We start from the raw sequence: 19,395 nt of genomic DNA on the forward strand, positions 1-19,395 counted from the left end.
CCTCTTCCAGCTTTCTGTGCAATGCCACCCCCCCCACCCCGCAATTTAGCCGTATCTCAGGGCACCTTCTTTATGTTACCGTAGGTAGTAGCTACCACATGTTAAATACAGCGTCAGTTCCTCACTTTGGCCTTAATGTTGCCTGTGACCCCCAGTCAGGGAGTGACTGCACAGCCGTCATCAAGTTATATCTTACGTCTCTGCGGCAAGTTTCTGCTCAGAGTTTTCTCAGTTGCCCTGCAGAGCAACCCTGTGGCATCTATAGGGCAGGATAAAGAGGCCAAGTCCTAGACCAGTGGATGGCTCTGATGGCAAATAGCTTCTAAGGCGCAGAGTGGGAACTAGAACTTTCACCTTCAGAATCCCAGGTCAGGCTAGTTTCCAATGCCAGCCCACAATCAGACAACTTTCGAAGCCTTACTGTTCCTTGCCTGTGTCTTAAGTGTGTGTGTGAGTGGGGGTCTTCTCCCTACACCTGTTTTCTTCCTCAGGTTTGAAGGTCATTGTTGGGGCCTTGCTGCACTCTGTGAAGAAGCTTGTCGATGTGATGATCTTGACTCTCTTTTGCCTCAGCATCTTCGCCCTGGTAGGTCAGCAGCTCTTCAGGGGAAATCTGAGATTCAAATGTGTCAGTAATTCCTGTGAAAAGGATAACTATCAAGGTAAACACCCCACCGTTCACGTCTTGGTTTGTGCATGGTTACTTTTTATTTATCCTCACTCATACTATCTATCTGTCTGTGTTATGAGTGTCTTAGGAGCATTGGATAACTTGTTCCTTTAGGATTCTCATGTAGGCAGGTGAATTTCTTAGAGAACTGCCTCCTTCTCTGGGTTTTCATGGAGAAGGAAAAGCCTGAAGTTGCACATCTATAACAATGGTGTCAGCTTTCATATCTGCCCACTTCCTTGTCACATTTTACAGATGTCTTCAGAGTGCCTGGCTTTGGTCAAAGGGGACCAGCAACTTCCCACTACTTGCCTCCCTCTACCCAAGTATTTTCTTCAGTGATATTGCTCCTTTTATGTTGCACTCTCTCCACTCTGAGGCCAACCCTATATCAATTTCACATGTCCTGAATTTCATGTGGCCATACTTTCTCCATGTCTCTCTTGGTTTTTGAGCTTCTCATGGCTGACCCTGTGTCCAGCTTCTCCCAAGCGTGGTCTCTGGTTCAGTTCTATGTACTGAGAAGCAAAGTGGCTATCATGTCACTGCTTCCTCCTCTTATTTCTCCTTCCTCCTCCTTCTCTCTCTTCTTTTCTTGCATCATCCTGAGGGCTTAGGCTCTAGTTTCTCTCTGGATCATTTCATTGAGATCACTTTGATCACCTTGATCACTTTGGAAGATTCTGGACCATCTTTTTCTAGCATAATTTGGCATATTTGCTATTCTGTTTCCTTTCAGTGTTATTTTTTTCAGCCTGAATTTATAATTCTTTCCCCCTCAGACTATTGCTTTAAAAAGGAAGAGTCCAATGAATTCAAAATGTGTGGCACATGGATGGGCAACAGGTAAGATGTTTATATTCTTCATTCTATCTATTTGAAGTGATGTGGCAAACAGTCTTCATCTAATGACTTATGTAAACAGTGGTGATAGTTCTCAAACACTACTGATTATTTCAAGTGTCTAAACAAATTTTGACATGCATTATTAAATTAAAAATTAATTCCCAATGTTTAGAACTGTACTCTCCCCCAAATTATGTTGAATTTGTATCTGATAAGAAACCTATTGAAAACATAGTGATATTTCAACTTTGTGGAGTAGATACTCAAGACTATCAAAGGTCAGAAAGGGTGTTGTGACTGGAAGCTCCATTTAGACCTATTTCCTGATCAATGACATGGCCCTGACGCAAGACATCTCAGCATACATCTTCTGTTTGTTGATCTGTGACCACCACTGCCTCTGACTGCCCACCCTGTTGTACGTTTGTTCATACACATTCACCTCAACAGCTGGTAGCCCTCTGGGGATATCCTTTCTCATTCTAGGTAGTCCTCTCTGAGTTAAGAGATTCAGTGAAGATTCACTGAGTGTCTTTCTTTTTGATGTTGTTATTTTCCTTTGGTTGCCTTGGATCTTTGTTGCTGTGCATGGGCTTTCTGTAGTTGTGGTTTGCAAGGGCTGTTGCCTGTCTGTGGTGTGCGGGCTCCTCAGTGCAGTGACTTCTCCTGCTGCAGAGCCCAGGCCCCAGCAGTTGCACGCTTGGGCTCCGTGGGTGCGCTGTGCGCTCTGGGATGCATAGCCTCCAGCAGCTGTAGCACGGGGATCTCATCGGCTGTGCTCCTGGGCTGTGGAGTGTGGGCTCAGTAGTTGTGGCGCATGGGCTTTAGTTGCCCCTCAGCATGTGGGATCTTTCCAGACCAGAGATTGAACCCATGTTCCCTGCATTGGCAGGCTATTCTTATCTCCTCACCACCAGGGAGGTCTGAGTGTATTTCAAATTAAGATAATATGCTAGGCACTCTGATGAAATAGACTACATTCGTTTCTCAATAATAAATATGTATCAAGGGCCAACAGCATGCCAAACTCTGTCTTAGGTCCTAGGAATCCAAGTACATATAAACAAGTGCTACCCTCTTGAAACTGACATCTTTCAGGGAAGAAAGATGTACAGCAAATTCTTGAAAGTGTGATGAGTGTAAATACAGAGAGAAATGACAGAGATGTAACCCTGTCTGTAAAATTAGGGAAGTCTTTTAGTGGTCACAGGTTCTGATTAGGTCAGACTTACTAGACATGTTAGACTTTAATCTGATACAAGGTTTATTGAGCTCTCTAGAATGATCCTCAAGAGGACATACATGCCCATAGTTCATTTTTAGTATATAAAATGCAACAGATTTCTGAATCTTGATTACTAACATTTTACTGAGTTCATTTATTAGTTCTAAACAGTTTTCTTGATGGAGGCTTTAATTTTCTATCTGTAGTATCATATTATTTGCAAATAGTGACAGTTTTACTTCTTCCCTTCCAATTTGAATATCTGTTTATGTGGCTGTGCCGGATCTTAGTTGTGTCACACAGGATCTTCCATCTTTTTAAAAAAATTATTACTTATTTTTAATTGGAGTATAATTATTTTCTAGTGTTGTATTGGTTTCTGCCATACATCAGCATGAATCAGTCACAGATATACATACGTTTCCTTTCTCTTGAACCTCCCTCCCACTTCCCACCCCATCCCACCCCTCTAGGTTATCACAGAGCACCAGGCTGAGCTCCATGTGTCATACAGAGAATTCCCACTAGCTATCTGTTTTCCATGTGGTGATGTATATATTTCAGCGTTACTCTCATTTAGTCCTACCCACTCCTTCCCCCACTGTGTCCACTATGTTCTCTATGTCTGTGTCTCTATTCCTGCCCTACAAATAGGTTCATCAGTACCATTTTTCTGGATTCCATATAGATGCATTATATATGATATTTGCATTTCTCTTTCTGACTTACTTCACTCCCTATAACAAGCTCTAGTTTCATCCATCTCATTAGAACTGATTCAAATCCACTCCTTTTTATGGCTGAGTAATATTCCATTGTATATGTGTACCACAACTTCTTTATCTGTTCATATGTCAGTAGACATCTAGGTTGCTTTCATGTCCTGGCTATGTAAATAGTGAACACTGGGGTACATGTGTTTTTTAGAATGGTTTCCAGTAGTAGGATAGCTGGGTCATATGATACTTTTATTCCTAGTTTTTTAAGAAATCTCCGTACTGTTCTCCATAGTGGCTGTTACCAATTTACATTCCTACCAACAGTGCAAGAGGGTTCTCTTTTCTTTACATCCTCTGCAGCACTGTTTATAGATTTTTTGATGATGGCCATTTTGACTGGTGTGAGGTAATACTGCACTGCAGTTTTGATTTGCATTTCTCTCATAATAAGTGATGTTGAGCATTTTTCATGTGTTTATTAACCATCTGTATGTCTTCTTTGGAGAAATGTCTGTTTAGATCTTCTGCCCATTTTTGATTGGGTTGTTTGTTTTTCTGATACTGAGCTTCCTGAGCTGCTTGTATATTTTGGAGATTGATCCTTTGTCAGTTGCTTCACTTGCAATTATCTTCTCCCATTCTGAGTGTTGTCTTCTCATCTTGGGCTTCCCTGGTAGCTCAGATGGTAAAGGCTGCAGGAGACCTGGGTTTGATCCTTGGTTTGGAAGATCCCCTGGAGAAGGAAATGGCTACCCACTCCAATATTCTTGCCTAGAGAATTCCATGGACAAAGGAGCCTGGTGGGCTACAGTCCATGGGTTTGCAGAGTCAGACACGATTGAGCAACTAATGCTATGGTCTTTGCTGTGCAAAAGCTTTCATGTTTAATTAGGGGTCTTCTGTCTTTGTTGTGGCATGTGAATTCTTGATTGTGGCACATGGGATCTACTTCCCTGACCAGGGACTAAACCTGGGTCCCCTGCGTTGGGAATGTAGAGTCTTAGCCACTGGACCACCAGGAAAGTCCCTTTTCTTCCAATTTGGATGGCTTTCATTTCTTTTTTTTGGCTGATTGCTATGGCTAGGACTTCCAATATCAAGTTGGCCGATTGCTATGGCTAGGACTTCCAGTATCAAGTTAATAGAAGTGGTGAGAGTGGGCATCCGCCTTATTCCTGAGATTAAGCAAACATGTGTATGTCCTTGTGAGCAGAGTCTCAGTTTGTTATAGCCCTCCTGTAAATCCCATTAGTTTTCAAATCAGCTAAGGGAACTTTTTATCCTAGTGTTAGACCCTAGGGCTGGCCTGCCCAGGATGTAATTCGAACCCTTTACCCCCCAGGAAGGATCTCTGAGCCTCTGATATCCCTTTCTTCTGTGCCCCTTCCTATGGGTGTGAGTCCCAACCTAATTGCTTCTCCTCCTTTCCTACCTGACTCTGTATGGATCTTTCTTTACACTCTTATATCCAGTTTACTGCTAGTGTCCAGTTTGTTTTCATTGAGAATTGCTCCACATGTAGACCTATTTTTGATGTATTCACTGGGGGAGGTGAGCTCAGCATCCTTCTCCTCTGCCATCTTGATCTCCTCCCAGTAAAAGCACCATATTTAGAGATATGGACCTGAAACAGCTAAAAGTTGTTGAATTTGGGGTGTATAAATGAAAGTTGAAGAATGCTGGAGTGGTTTTCATTACAAGCCTTGTGGTGCCATGTGAGTGTTTAAAACCACAGCATGTGTTACTCTGATAAGAATACTATATTTCAGACTAAAAAAATACATACTCTTAGTGTATTTGATAAATGCACTCAATGTTGTGTGTTTTGGTGATGTGGGCAAGACCCATATGCAAAATATCTACTGTTTTTAAAGTAAAACCCAAATGTTTGTAATAATAGGGGACTGATAGCAATTGTAATCTAAATATTCAGCATTAGCAAAGCATTTATAAAAATCCCAGAAATGTAAGACACACAAAAAATGAGACATTTCCTTGTATGCTGATATGGAAAGAACTCCAGTCAGTATCATTCCATGAAAAAAGCAAAGTGCAAGAGAGTGTTCAAAGAATGCTCATGTTCATGTATTATAGAAGATGTATATTGATAGACATGTGCTTTTATAGTCATAGAAGACTTCTGGAAAATTAATAAAGTAACTGTTTAATTGTGCCTTTATAAAGTGGGACTGGGTGTCTGGGGAGAGAGGGAGACATCAATTCATTGTATGTCCTTTTTTTTTTTAACTGTAAATTGTTCACTAAGTCATTACACTTCATTTTTTTAATGAAAAACTGCCAATGTGAACTTTCTAATTAATGTGTTTGAGAAGAGCCTATGAATACCCATGTTTAGACATAGACTGGGAGGTTTGGAAGATGAGCGGTGAGACTCTACAAATGTTCTCTTCACCTAGGAGTTTTGAGTGTGAGCTCATTGTTCTTGGAAGAACCGGTGCCCTGGGCAGGGTGTGTGTGTGTGCGGGGCAGGGTGGGGGCGGGGGGGATTCGGCTACAGAGTATGTAATTCTTTCTCTGTTCCTTTGTTTCCAATATCTAGCGCTTGTCCTGAACAATATAACTGCACAGAAACCAAAAAAAATCCTGACTATAATTACACAAATTTTGACAACTTTGGCTGGTCTTTTCTTGCCATGTTTCGGCTTATGACCCAAGATTCCTGGGAGAAGCTTTATCGACAGGTTATTTATTTATTCATTCTATTTCCCCCCGCCTCTCCACCTCCCCCTGCCGCCCCCTGCTTCCCTGCCTCCCTCTCTCCCTCTCTCCCTTTCCACCACTTATCTATCGTTTATTTATAACCAACCATCTTTCCTTCACCTTTGTCATGGATTTTTTTATCCTTAACAATTGTGCTGTTAAATTCTCTTTTAGAATTCCATTAGAAACATTAAAAAGACTATAAATGTGATATCTGGAAGAAGAGTACAAAAAACTCTTCCTAGAAATATCACCCCTCACCAGACTCCCCATTGACTGCAGTTCCACCACTAGTACTTCAGCCTTCATGCTGCATTGTTCTGTCTTGCCATTTTTATGTAAAAAACACAAATACCCATGAGAAAGTCATAGTCAAGTCACTAGGACTTCTGTGTGAACGTACAGATGGTACTTCCTCACTGAGGGACAGAGCATCAGGAGCTCCAGTTGATGGGGGAGGCAATAGACGAGGTTGTGGGCAGCTGAGCCAATCAAGGCTGGGGAGAGACCAATCACTACTGTATAATCTCTGCTCCAGGTGAAGTCACCCCATGTGTTCTGTCCCTTGCAGACCGTGCGTACCTCAGGGCTCATCTCGGTCCTCTTCTTTGTGGTGGTCATCTTCCTGGGCTCTTTCTACTTGGTTAACTTAACCCTGGCTGTTGTCACCATGACTTATGAGGAACAGAACAAGAATGTAGCTGCTGAAACAGAAGCCAAGGAGAAGATGTTTCAGGAAGCCCAGCAACTGTTAAAGGAGGAGAAGGAGGTAGGGGCACATGATATCTGTTAGTGGGATCTGCTTGGAGGCATCCCAGAGGCTGTGAGGTCTGACACTTAAGCACAAGGCCTGGCCTCAGTGCTTTCCCAACTGGTGATTTTCTGAGAATTTTTAGGCCCCTTGAAGCTGGCTCTGCTACAGTCTTTCACGAAGATGCCCAGACACAGGGCTCTTGAGAAAGGGATTTTGATGATCTTTGGCTTTCTGAATGTGAGCCTTCAAAGACAGATCCAAAATTGCTGGCTAGATATATGTGTGAAAAGGAAGGCTCTGCTCTAGGCTTTCTTGTGGGAAGCTGGAGATATTTGTGTCCAGGGACTTTGCTTGAGAGCATTTGGAAAGCAATCGTGCTGGCTGTAGAGATGATAGTCGTGATCATCTCTCCCTTCTTGTAATTCCTGTTATATTTACAGGCCCTTCTTATTGTTTCACTGGCATCTTGATATTTTTTCAGTTCTTAGATTCTAAGATTCAGTTTTAAGATTTCAAGGCAGTTTTAAGATTCAAGAAAAGCATCCTCTGCAGAGATTTGTCAGGAGGAAACCCCTCTTAAGTGCTTGATATCTGCATCATTAAACGCAGACATTTAGTGAGTACCTAGCACATACAGGACACTGTGCTAAGGGTTAGTGGCACAGAGATATTGGAGAGTCAACCCTGCCTTCAAGGGCTGGAGTATCATGAACAAACAGGACACATTCCCCACAGAAACAGTGATGAAGCTAGCATACTCCAGTTGGGCAATTTGCAGTTGAAATGGTCCAGTGCTACCAGAAGAGAGGGGAGAATGCTCACCAAGGTGGAAGTCGTTTGCAGTGTTCTATGAGGAGTGTGATCTGTTCATTAATTGCTTTTGTTCACTTTTTAAGGCTCTGGTTGCCATGGGAATTGACAGAAGTTCACTTAATTCCCTTGAAGCATCATCTTTTTCCCCAAAGAAGAGAAAGCTATTTGGTAGTAAGAAAAGAAAATCCTTCTTTTTAAGAAAGTCTGGGCAAGACCAGATTCCAGGATCAGATTCTGAGGAAGATTCTTCAAAAAAGGCAAGTTTTGGCCAAGGAACTACGATATTTGAGCACTGCTCAGGGGGACAGGTCAAGTTGTCAACCTAATTGAAAGGATTCATTCGTTCAGTTAGTCATTTATCCATTCATCTATTTGCACATACTTCCCTGCATCCATGGGTCTATTCAGTTATCCATTTATTTACAAATGTCTGTTTAAAGTGTTGACAGTGTTTATTTGGCACTGGAGTAGGTACTGGGGATACATGGGATATATAACACAGACATCTCATAAGGCAGGCACAGTGACAAGAAGGCAGTTACTGTTCAGTGTGATAACCAACATGAGGTCACAGGGAGAGCAGAGCAGGAGCAATGTTTCAGGGGCAGTGTTTATTTCCTCCAAGGCAAATGTTAGAGACCTTAGACAAGTAGATTATTTGGGAAGTGATCGCAGGAAGTACTGAGAAAGGAGAGGAGAAGCAATACATGGAAGAGAAGGTGGTCAATTGATGTGCGTTATTAAGTCAGTTTAATCTCCTTGGACTGAGGCCACTATTTATACACTACCTTTGGCCTATCATTGGTTCAAGACTTCTGGAGTCAGGAAACAATAATTTATGACTTGCTATGTGTTAGGGTGAAAGTTATTTGGGTTGCCAAAGAAAGCCTGAGGATGTATGGATGGGACCAACAATAACATCTGTTTCAGACCGCCAGCCCCAGACTTGATGGGGACAGGGAAAAGAGCAGTGGATCAGAAAAAAGTTCCTAGAGGAAGTAGTGTGTAAGCTGAAGGGATGAATTAACCAGGTTAAAGGAAGAATGAAGCTCCATATGCAGAGAGAACAGCACATGCATAGGCCTGGAAGCAAAGGAGAGTAGAACATGACCCAATAGAAAATGTGCATGTGTACACACACCTCTGTGTGTGTGTGTGTGTGTGTGTGTGTGTGTGAGGTTGGTGGGGATGGTGGCAAGAGGCTCTAGTGGTAAGATGCAGACTATTTACAATAGTCCTTGAAGCCAAGCCAGGGAGTTAATTCTTTACCCTATATGCAAGGGTGCTGCAGTCCACGGGGTTGCAAAGAGTGGGACGTGACTAGGGACTGAGCAGCAGCAGCATGGGGCATTCAAGCCAGGCTCTTGTTTAGGCAGTGGGATATGCAGAAAAGAAGCTATGAGAGGGTGTGATGTAGAAAAAGAAATCTTATTTAAGGTGGGGATGTTTGAACATGATTTAGTTCTGAGGAAGAGAAATCAGAAGAGAGGAGGATATTGGAGATACAGGCCAGGGAATAATGGCTAGAGCCTCCTTCCTGAGGTAGTGGAAAGATGAAGGAGGCAGAAAGTGGGTGTGCATATCTGATCCTGGGATGGGGAAAGAGAGTTCAGGGGCCTTTGAAGAAGTAGATGGATGGACCTCCCCCACTGCTGTGAGCAGTTCCCTGGTGGAATGACAGGGTAAGATCCCATGGTTTAGACTAGGCTTCTTTGCTGTCAAATCACAGCATAGTCAAGAAATTGCATGCATTTTTTTAGTATTGTAGATGTTTTTCCTCATTCTTAACATAAAATGTCTTTTCCCTTTAACTGTTAATAGAATAATAAGAAATGGCTATTGTAAGACTATAGGCTGCCTTTAGAACAAAGGGATAGTTCCCTATAAGGCCATGGTTGGTCAGAACTTTTGGGGGAATAGGTAATTACAGTTACCTGAGTTTTCTGGATAGCTGAAGGTTTATGAGGTTTATGTCTTTTAATTTCTAGATACTTTAGAATTTTAGATAAGGTGAAAATCAATAAACTCTTAGACACAGCCTGAAAGAGTACCTGAAGTTTACTAGTATAAGGATTTTGTGATCTTTATATGACTGTCCTTAGTTACAAAATTTTTTTGTTTTGTTTTGGGTTTTTTTTTATTGTTTGTTTTTGGCATTTTTGCCACATGGCATGTGGGATCTTGGTTCCCCAACAGGGATCAAACCCATGCCCCTTTCATTAGATGTGCAGTGTCTTAACCCCTGAAACGCTAGGAAGGTCTGAGTTACTGTCTGTTTAAAATCTATTTAGACAGCCACTCAAGGCACTTCACTGGCTGGCCTCAATTCACCTTTCTGAATTTATCCTCCACTTCTGCCCCTTTCAAACATTGTTTCTAAATTACACTTTTTATTGCTTTCATACCCCAAACCATTGTGCATTAGTTTTTGTAATTTTTTTGTTGTTGTTGTTGACAATGAATACAACACAGAGAAATAAATGTTTCTGTAGGTATAACTCTAGACTCTAGAAATGTGGATACATAAAAATATGAATGTTCAACCCATATTCCTCTTATGTATTAAATGTGAATTAAGAAAATTGAACCTTTGGCATGCAGTGAAGTTGAAGTGAGTTGAGCATCTTCACTGCATGTGTCATTGAAACAAAGTTTGTCAACTTTTGAGGAGAGGCCACCCCTTCCCTCAGAAGGTCCACCATGCCTTCTCTTACAGCCACACCTCCTTGAGCAAACCAAACGACTGTCCCAGAATCTGTCAGTGGACCACTGTGATGAGCACGGAGACTCCTTCCAAAGGCAGAGAGCGCTGAGTGCCGTCAGCATCCTTACCATTACCATGCAGGGTAAGTTCTGCCTCCCAGACCAAGGGGGAGCCTAAGTTCAACAGTGTCCTTCCCTTCTCCCTCTCTCCAGCTCCCTAGAAGCCCTCTGCAACCCACCATGGGTACTTCTGCAAAGTGACTCCCAGTGCTTCTTTGGAGCATGTGAGCAACATGGCTTTTAAGAAACGGGCCTTCGCTATGGGCCTACCCTGAGCTGCCGCTTGGGTAATGGTGGGACCAACAGCACTAAGAAGACTTCCTGTTCAGGCCACACAGTCACAGGAGGTTTCGGTGACAATGATAGTCAGCCAAAGGAGAGAAGACATAGAAGTTTCCAGGAGGTGACAGTTGTCAATGAAATTAGAATAGGAATCTGTCATGAGCAACAGAAGACCTGTGCATGCAGGCTGGTACCATCTGAGGGACCTGATTAACAACAGGTAACAGGGACCAAACTGAGGGGTTGGTGTTCAAGGGCAGGACTCAGGTTCTAGCGAGAATGGGGTTAAATGGATTCTTAGCACTTCTGAGTCCCCTCATGAAGCCCTAACACTGTGTGGAAATCAGGGTGCCTTTTTTTTTTTTCAGGGTGCCTTTTCTGACCTGAAATCAACTGATTGCATGCCTTTTGTTTCGGTGCTTGTAGATGGCCCTGATGAATATCTCCCTTTCCCCTGGGCCCTGGTAGCTTCCTGTGCTCTGGTATAGCCACCACCTTGGTCTGCCTTGGGTGAACGTAACTTGGGCTCATGTCTGTCTCTCTCATGGGTTCACAGCCAGTCAGTGTTGACTTTCCCATCCATATCTCTGACAGTGCAGCCCCGCTCCCAGGTGCTCATAACACATATAAAGGCTTTTACTCGACCGTGCCACATGAAAGCCGAGTGTGGGAAACCTTTTTAGCTACACATCAACACTCTTCTTGACTGATCGTGCTGTAGCGCAGAAGGTGCCGGGGAAGAGGGAAGAAGGACACACAGGCAAAGAGCAGCCAGACTGGCACAGCGCTAACTCCTCAAGTGCTTTTCCATTCTTCTTCTCCAGAACAGGAAAAATCACAGGAGCCGTGCCTCCCGTGCGGGGAAAATCTGGCGTCCAAATACCTCGTGTGGGACTGTAGCCCCTGGTGGCTAGGCATTAAGAAGGTCCTGAGAACCGTGATGACTGATCCCTTCACTGAGCTGGCCATCACCATCTGCATCATAATCAACACTGTCTTCTTAGCCATGGAGCATTACAAAATGGACCAGAATTTTGAGAATATATTGTACACAGGGAACTTGGTAATTCTAGGTTTTTAAAAATATGGAACATATTTCACACTTTGAATTATGGCTCTCTCAAGTCTAGATATTTTGTACATGGTCTAACCTAACATGGGTCTTTGGTCCTCTTAGGTGGAGTCGAGGGAAAAAATGACTGTTAGAATTTTATTTTTACCCATTTCAGTAACTTTCAATGGGCCCCTGCTCACTCTCTAGTATGCTAAGGGATGTCTTTAGTCGTCTAATGGATGACTAAAGAGTCATTCATTGGTAAGACAGAAGCAAGTAGACATCTTGTTTTTTGGCTGTGCTGAGTCTTTGTTGCTTTGCTCTATAGCTTTCTCTAGTTGTAGTGAGTGGGGGCTACTTTTCGTTGCGGTGCCGAGGCTTCTCAATGTGGTGAGAAGCGGGGGCTCCTCCTGTTGCTGAGCGCAGGCTCAGGGCATGTGGCCTCAGCAGTCGTGGCTCCTGAGCTTCATTGCTCCATGGCATGTGGAATCTTCCTGGACCAGGGACCAAACCTCTGTCCCCCACAGTGGCAGGCAAATTCTTCTCCACTGTGCAACCCAGGAAGTCTGTAAGTAGACATCTTAAAAGGTCAACTATCTTGGATAATCAAGAAAATATTAACCATATCCAAGGACCCATGGTAATGAGTACCATGGTACCTAGTGATGTTGATGACATCATGTGTCACAAAATAATGTGACTGCCATTGCTAAGTGTTATTTTCCCTGTAAAGGTGAGTCAGGGCCTGGAAGCTGAAGGAGGTTTACTTTCCCAGGAGTGGGTTGCAAGGTGGAGAGTGAACTGGGGTGGGGTTCCAGATGAACCTGCTTCAATAGTCTCAGTTAAATTGGGAAAACTAAGATAGGGGAACAGACTTTTCAAGAACTGTTCACTTTAATTCATAATTCCTGCAGAAGGCCCAAGGGCAAATTAGTTTCCCAAGTACCAGAAATAGTAAGTACACAGTGAATGTTCCACCCTAATTTGCTAATGAGTTAATTAGCTAAAAATCTTATCAGAATGTCAAGTTTTTTCTTCTTAAAGTTTTATGTTATTTTTCTAATTTAAAAAGCAATACTTGTTTTTTTAATTTTAAAAACAAGGGAAATACAAAGAAGAAACTAATTTCTTATGGTCTTACTAGAAAAGATGATCATTTTTAGCCCCACAGAATATTTCCAAGTATGTACATGTGTGGATGTTTAAAAATTTTTTTACATTGACAAGAACCCAAAGTACCTATTGAATCAGGAGTTGGTCCACAGAGCTGCCTCTATGCATCAAGTTTAGGATGGTGTAGAACTGTAGACAGTTGCCTGTCACCTTTGGTTCCATATCCCGTGAAGAAGAGCAGGGAACTACAGTATAAGACCAGAGTGGGTCTCCTTATAGATAGTCTGTATTTAAGTTCTTTTTCACATACTGCCTTTAGGAAGAAGTGCCCTTTGGGTATGCATGTGTTGGATTAGGCTCCATGTTGCACGATGAACCTTCTAACAGGCTGGGTCTTCTGGGATCCAGGCCAGGGTGTTTGGTTCTCTCCTGTTGAGGTGTCCCAGAATGGCCTGATGAGGTTGTTTCATTTGGAGGGAGAATGTTATGTGACCTCAGGGCCACAGTACCTACCTCAGCAGAGTCAGCAGGGCCCATCTTTCAGTACCTCCTGGTAGATAGAGTTATTGGGTAAGTTCCAGAGAATACTCAAAAAATCTCTGACAGGGTTGTCTCCATAGACAGGGCTTCCCAATTTCAAAGGTGGTCTGTCTATCACTTCACCTGTTGATCCAACTACTGGAAGTAACCAAAGCCCACCTCTCATATTTTCCACTGACCAGGCATCCCAGGTACTGAGGTGAAGTTGCATTTTGCAGTTGGAAGGTGGCTAATTAACTGACATTCTTCTCCAGAGGCCAAAGGAGGCACAGAGACATTGTTGGTGTCTGAAAACACAGGCGGCAGCTGGACCCTGGGTCCTGGAAATTGAAGAGAAACACGCAAAGCTGATTATGTAGCCTGTGCATCCCTTCCATTCACCCCATTCGCTACACATGCAGAAAGGAAGCAGCCACCTTATCTGTTGTGCCCCCATGATGGTGATGATGGGAGGCCTTGGAGCACTGGGCTTGAAGGAACACATTCAGACTTCCATCCTCTGATGGGTGGAGCAGGAATAAGCTGGTCTGTGGAGTTCTGTGGACTACGCTCAGAAATAGGCTCTCTAGGCTTCAGAATTGCTTGAATCAAGGGGAGTCCATTGAGCTCCCGAGAAGTCAAAAGTAGCAATTGAATTGCATTGCAAAGCTGATGGTTCCCCAGGCATCTAGTGATGCTGTAAGGCTAAGACACCTAAAACCTGAAGGAGACAGGAGGAGGAAGAGTGGGTCAAAAGGGGATGGAGATGAATCCTGCACAGTTAAGTGGAACACACAACCCTGCATGCTTTTAGGCACTGGTTGTGGCATTTTAGAGATAGACAGCAGTATTGGGGGCTTCCCTGATGGCTCAGCAGTAAGGAATTCGCCTGCAGTGCAGTAGCCACAGGAGATGCGGGTTTGATCCCTGGGTCAGGAAGATCCCCTGGAGGAGGGCATGGCAACCAACTCCAGTTACCTGGAGAATCCCGTGGACAGAGAAGTCTGGTGGGCTAAAGTCCATAGGGTCGCAAAGAGTCAGACAAGACTGGAAAGTGTCGGATAAGATTGAAGAGACTTAGTACACCCACACACAGGCAGCAATATTTAAAGGGAAATGATAAATATGAGCTTTGATTTTTCTCTGCCACTCTTGATTTCTTTTTATTTGCCTATCTGGGGTTTAGCTTTGCCCATCCTTTTAACTTGTGTCATTTTATTTTAGGGTTGTATTTTACAAATAGTCATTTCATTATAAAAATAGACCACCTGTTACTTTTATTTATTTATTTTTTCATTTATTTTTATTAGTTGGAGGCTAATTACTTTACAATATTGTAGTGGGTTTTGTCATACATTGACATGAATGAGCCATGGATTTACGTGTATTCCCCATCCTGATCCCCCTTCCCACCTCCCTCTCTATCCGATCCCTCTGAGTCTTCCCAGTGCACCAGGCCCGAGCACTTGTCTCATGCATCCAACTTGGGCTGGTGATCTGTTTCACTATAGATAATATACATGTTTCGATGCTGTTCTCTTGAAACATCCCACCCTCGCCTTCTCCCACAGAGTCCAGAATCTGTACATCTGTGTCTCTTTTTCTGTTTTGCATATAGGGTTATCATTACCATCTTTCTAAATTCCATATATATATGCGTTAGTATACTGCATTGGTGTTTATCTTTCTGGCTTACTTCACTCTGTATAATGGGCTCCAGTTTCATTCATCTCATTAGAACTGATTCAAATGAATTCCTTTTAACAGCTGAGTAATATTCCATTGTGTATATGTACCACAACTTCCTTATCCATTCTTTTGCTGATGAGCATCTAGGTTGCTTCCATGTCCTGGCTATTATAAACAGTGCTGCAATGAACACTGGGGTGCACGTGTCTCTTTCAGATCTGGTTTCCTCAGTGTGTATGCCCAGAAGTGGGATTGCTGGGTCATATGGCAGTTCTATTTCCAGTTTTTTAAGAAATCTCCACACTGTTCTCCATAGCAGCTGTACTAGTTTGCATTCCCACCAACAGTGTAAGAGGGTTCCCTTTTCTCCACACCCTCTCCAGCATTTATTGCTTGTAGACTTTTGGATAGCAGCCATCCTGACTGGCGTGTAATGGTACCTCATTGTGGTTTTGATTTGCATTTCTCTGATAATGAGTGATGTTGAGCATCTTTTCATGTGTTTGTTAGCCATCTGTATGTCTTCTTTGGAGAAATGTCTGTTTCACCTGTTACTTTTAATAAAGAGATTTAATAATTTATAGGTTGTTGCTGTTGTTTCCAGAATTAAAGAGGAGAGTCTTATAATGAACAACATTTAAAAAGATTTTTAACCCTTTTTATGTGAAAGTCACTCAGTTGTGTCTGGCTCTTTGCAACTGTATAGTCCATGGAATTCTCTAGGCCAGAGTACTAGAGTAGGTAGCCTTTCCCTTCTCCAGGGGATCTTCCCAACCCAGGGATCGAACCCAGGCTTCCCACATTGCAGGTGGATTTTTTACCACCTGAGACACAAGGGAAGTCCAACCATCTTTTATAAAAAAAAACAAAAACCAAAAACCCTTTTTATACTACTATATTATTTTCACACTATGGTTTTTCTCATTTCTGCTTAATTTCTGTGTGTGTTTATGATAGAGAATGTGCTATTTGCTATGAAGAAATGCTTTGCCTTATTTTCTGCAAAGATATAGGAGATAGATTTAACTTTGAATTTGGCTACTGTGCAACATTTTGCAAATTTCTTAAGCCTGAATTTATCTAATTGTTAAAGACAAAGAATTATTTTTCCTGTGGAAAAGACATAGTTTAGTGCTTTTTAAACTCTTGCTCCCTTCTTTTAATGCTTTAATATTTTGTTCTGGAATGATGTGCCCTGCATTCTGAGGGAGTTTTTAAGATTATATTCTGAATCACTAACCTTTCTTTCAACCATAACCAACTCAGGGTTTATCCTCTATATCAGGTTGCTGCTGTCTGGTAGTGTCTTTATTTCAATTCTCTGTTCTGGGCCCTTAAAATTTAAAAAAAAAATTTTTTTTTCTGACCAAAGTGTTGAGACTGAGTGTTTAGATAAACTGCTCTTGTTTTTTGGTTTATGAATGATAATTATCTTTACTTTTCAGAGCTGTTGTGTACTCCCCTCGCTTTGGAGTTATTAGTATCTTAAAGAGAATTCAGAGGAGGAATTTCTTGACTCTTCCTATTACTCTGCCATCTACCAAGAAGCCAGTTTTGCTTTATTTTTTTTAACAGAATGGAAAATAATATTTATTCTCCATCCTGATGCCTGTTAGCTTGGTGATACTGGAGTGGAGGCCATGGTGGGACGGGGTGTTGGGGAGAGGGGGAAAGGTAAAGTGAAGTCCATGCTACAGTGGTAGATGTTTTTTTTTCATGGACTGCAGGGTATCAATTGTATCAAGTATGAGAATACAGTTTATTTTTTTGTAACTTCTGTAATTCCCTTGGATATACCTTCTTTTTCTCATTTTTTTCTTCTGTCTCACTGTAGGTTTTCACTGGCATTTTCATGGCTGAAATGTGCCTAAAAATCATTGCACTGGATCCCTACCACTACTTTCGTCGAGGATGGAACATTTTTGACAGCGTTGTTGCTCTTCTGAGTTTGGCAGATGTGATATTAAACCATATAGTTTCAGGGAGTTGGATATCATTTCGTTCCTTAAGAGTGGTAAGGCACTTACTTTCTTATTTTACTGAATAACTTATCTGCCAGGATTGAAGAGTCTTCAGTGAGTTCAATAACTAGTTTCAGAATAAAGCTTACTGTCTTACCTTAATCTGAGAAGCAGAATCACACTCCTCCTGCCACCCAGGTCTATAATACACTTGTGAGTCCCAGACGGTCTTCTCAGTCGAACCCCTCCTCTCCTCCCTCCCCTGCCACAAGATGACCCTTCAGGCAACCAGACGTAAACTTACATCTTCTGGTGTCAGGATGTGCTCCTTGCTTTGTGTGCAACCCCCTCCGACCATTTTTTCCCCCACAGAACTCGAAGCCAGGCACCCTCACAGCTGAGCTTACCAAGGGGGTATGTACAACAGAGCCCTGGGTGGGGGCAGGTGCTGCCAGCGGGTGTTGTCCCACAGCGTCCCTCCTCATTGCTGCCAGTAGCATGGTCCTTTTCTGTAGTCTTTGCCCTTCATCCACAAACCACTGGAGGCACCCCAGTAACCTTTGCCGAGTACCTGATATGTACGGGGGAAGGCTCAAAGGTGAGGGAAGCACTGCCTTCAAGGGCTTTGTGGTTTAGGGAAAATATAAGACATGGCCCAGAAATGACCATAAGGCAGACCCCATGGGAGGTATGGGCAGAAATCACAGAGAAATCACATCTGGGAAGGGAATCAGGAAACTGCAAAAGGTTACCTCTTGTCCTCTTTCAAAGATTTACTTTTTTGGAGGGAGCTTGGATAAGATTTCTTTTTTTCTTTTTAAAAACTTTTTATTTCATATTGAAATATAGCTGATTAACAATGCTGTGATATTTTCAGGTGAACTGTGAAGGGACTCAACCATACATATACATGTATCCATTCTCCCCCAAACTCACCTTCCATCCTGGCTGCCATATAGCATTGAAAAAAGTACCATGTGCTATACAGTGGGTCCTTGTTGGTTATCCACTTTAAATATACCAGTGTGTACATGTCCATCCCAAACTCCCTAACTATCTCTACCCCCCATCCTTCTCCCCGGCAACCATAAATTCATTCTCTAAGTCTGTGAGTCTCTTTCTGTTTTTCAAGTAAGTTCATTTATATAATTTCTTTTTGGATTTCACATATAAAGGGTGTCATACAATATTTCTCCTTCTCTGTGGATAGGATTTCTCAACCTGTGGAATAAGACATTTGATTCAGTTACTTAAGCATACATTTTATAGTTGGCATATATTAGAAAATCACACTGCTTAAAATCAGGCATTATCAGGCTGCTCCCTAAAGTTTTATTGGTGCTTGAGTGAACAAAATTACATTTGCTTTACTAATGGTTAGGCTTATTACAGCCATGCTCTGAGGCAAGGAGTTCTATGACTTTGTCTGTGGACAAGAATAGAACTACATTTTCTCCCTGAGATGCCCCTAGTTCCCCTCTGTGTAGACAGCAGTGGTCCTGGTCCCTCTCTTGTGATAGAAGTCTCACTGACCTGCAGTATCTCCCTGCCCCTCCACAAATATTGGGTTGGCCGAAAAGTTTGTTCAGGTTTTTCTTTAACATCTTATGAAAAACCCAGATGAACTTTTGGGCCAACCCAAAAGTTGACACTTAACAAGATTGTACTTTGGAGTGAAACCATCAGTTTACATTAAAAGTTAATATAAGAAATAATCTGTGAAACTAGTTACTGTGCTTTTTTCTGTTATTGTCTCCTGTAAGGTCTATACGTTTCCATGGAGAGAATTTCTCTCTGGAAAAAGAGAACATGGCTTGAGTAGTTGATTGCCTTTTTCCTCCTAGGCGCAATACATCAACTTGTGAGCTCAATTATATAATGCAGGAGTTAACAAACTTTGTCTGTAAACACCAGATGATAAATTTTTTCAGTCTTACAGGCCATATGGTCACTGTAGAAACCTCTCAATTTGCCATCATAGCACAAAAGTAGCTGTAGACATTATAGTACGCATGTGCATGGCAGTGTTCCAATAAAACTTTATTTACAGACATGAAAATTTGAACTTTATACAATTTTAATGTGTAATGAAATGTTTAAAAAATTATTTCCAACCATTTAAAGGTATAAAATCTTTCTCACCTCTCAGGCCATGTGAAAGCAGGTAATGGAATGGATCTGGCCCTGGGCCCAGAGTTTTTGACCCTTAGTATAGACAGTGAAGGACAGGGAAGCCTGGCATTCTGCAGTCCATGGGGTCACAAAA

The 19,395-nt window shown here is 42.3% G+C and overlaps 1 protein-coding gene across 1 annotated transcript in view; it reads left to right on the top strand.

The window, feature by feature from the left end:
- The window catches only part of SCN11A (sodium voltage-gated channel alpha subunit 11), a 139,451-nt gene that overhangs the window by 67,143 nt on the left and 52,913 nt on the right, over nucleotides 1–19,395 (top strand). Inside the window, exons 9-16 of the mRNA XM_043442313.1 lie at nucleotides 492–662; nucleotides 1,453–1,516; nucleotides 6,021–6,162; nucleotides 6,753–6,950; nucleotides 7,832–8,005; nucleotides 10,465–10,594; nucleotides 11,618–11,856; nucleotides 17,003–17,182. Of these exons, the coding sequence (XP_043298248.1) occupies nucleotides 492–662; nucleotides 1,453–1,516; nucleotides 6,021–6,162; nucleotides 6,753–6,950; nucleotides 7,832–8,005; nucleotides 10,465–10,594; nucleotides 11,618–11,856; nucleotides 17,003–17,182 (1,298 nt within the window). The remainder of the gene's footprint in view (nucleotides 1–491; nucleotides 663–1,452; nucleotides 1,517–6,020; nucleotides 6,163–6,752; nucleotides 6,951–7,831; nucleotides 8,006–10,464; nucleotides 10,595–11,617; nucleotides 11,857–17,002; nucleotides 17,183–19,395) is intronic.

Source organism: Cervus canadensis, chromosome 22 (assembly GCF_019320065.1).
Source record: "Cervus canadensis isolate Bull #8, Minnesota chromosome 22, ASM1932006v1, whole genome shotgun sequence".
Lineage (NCBI taxonomy): Eukaryota > Metazoa > Chordata > Mammalia > Artiodactyla > Cervidae > Cervus > Cervus canadensis.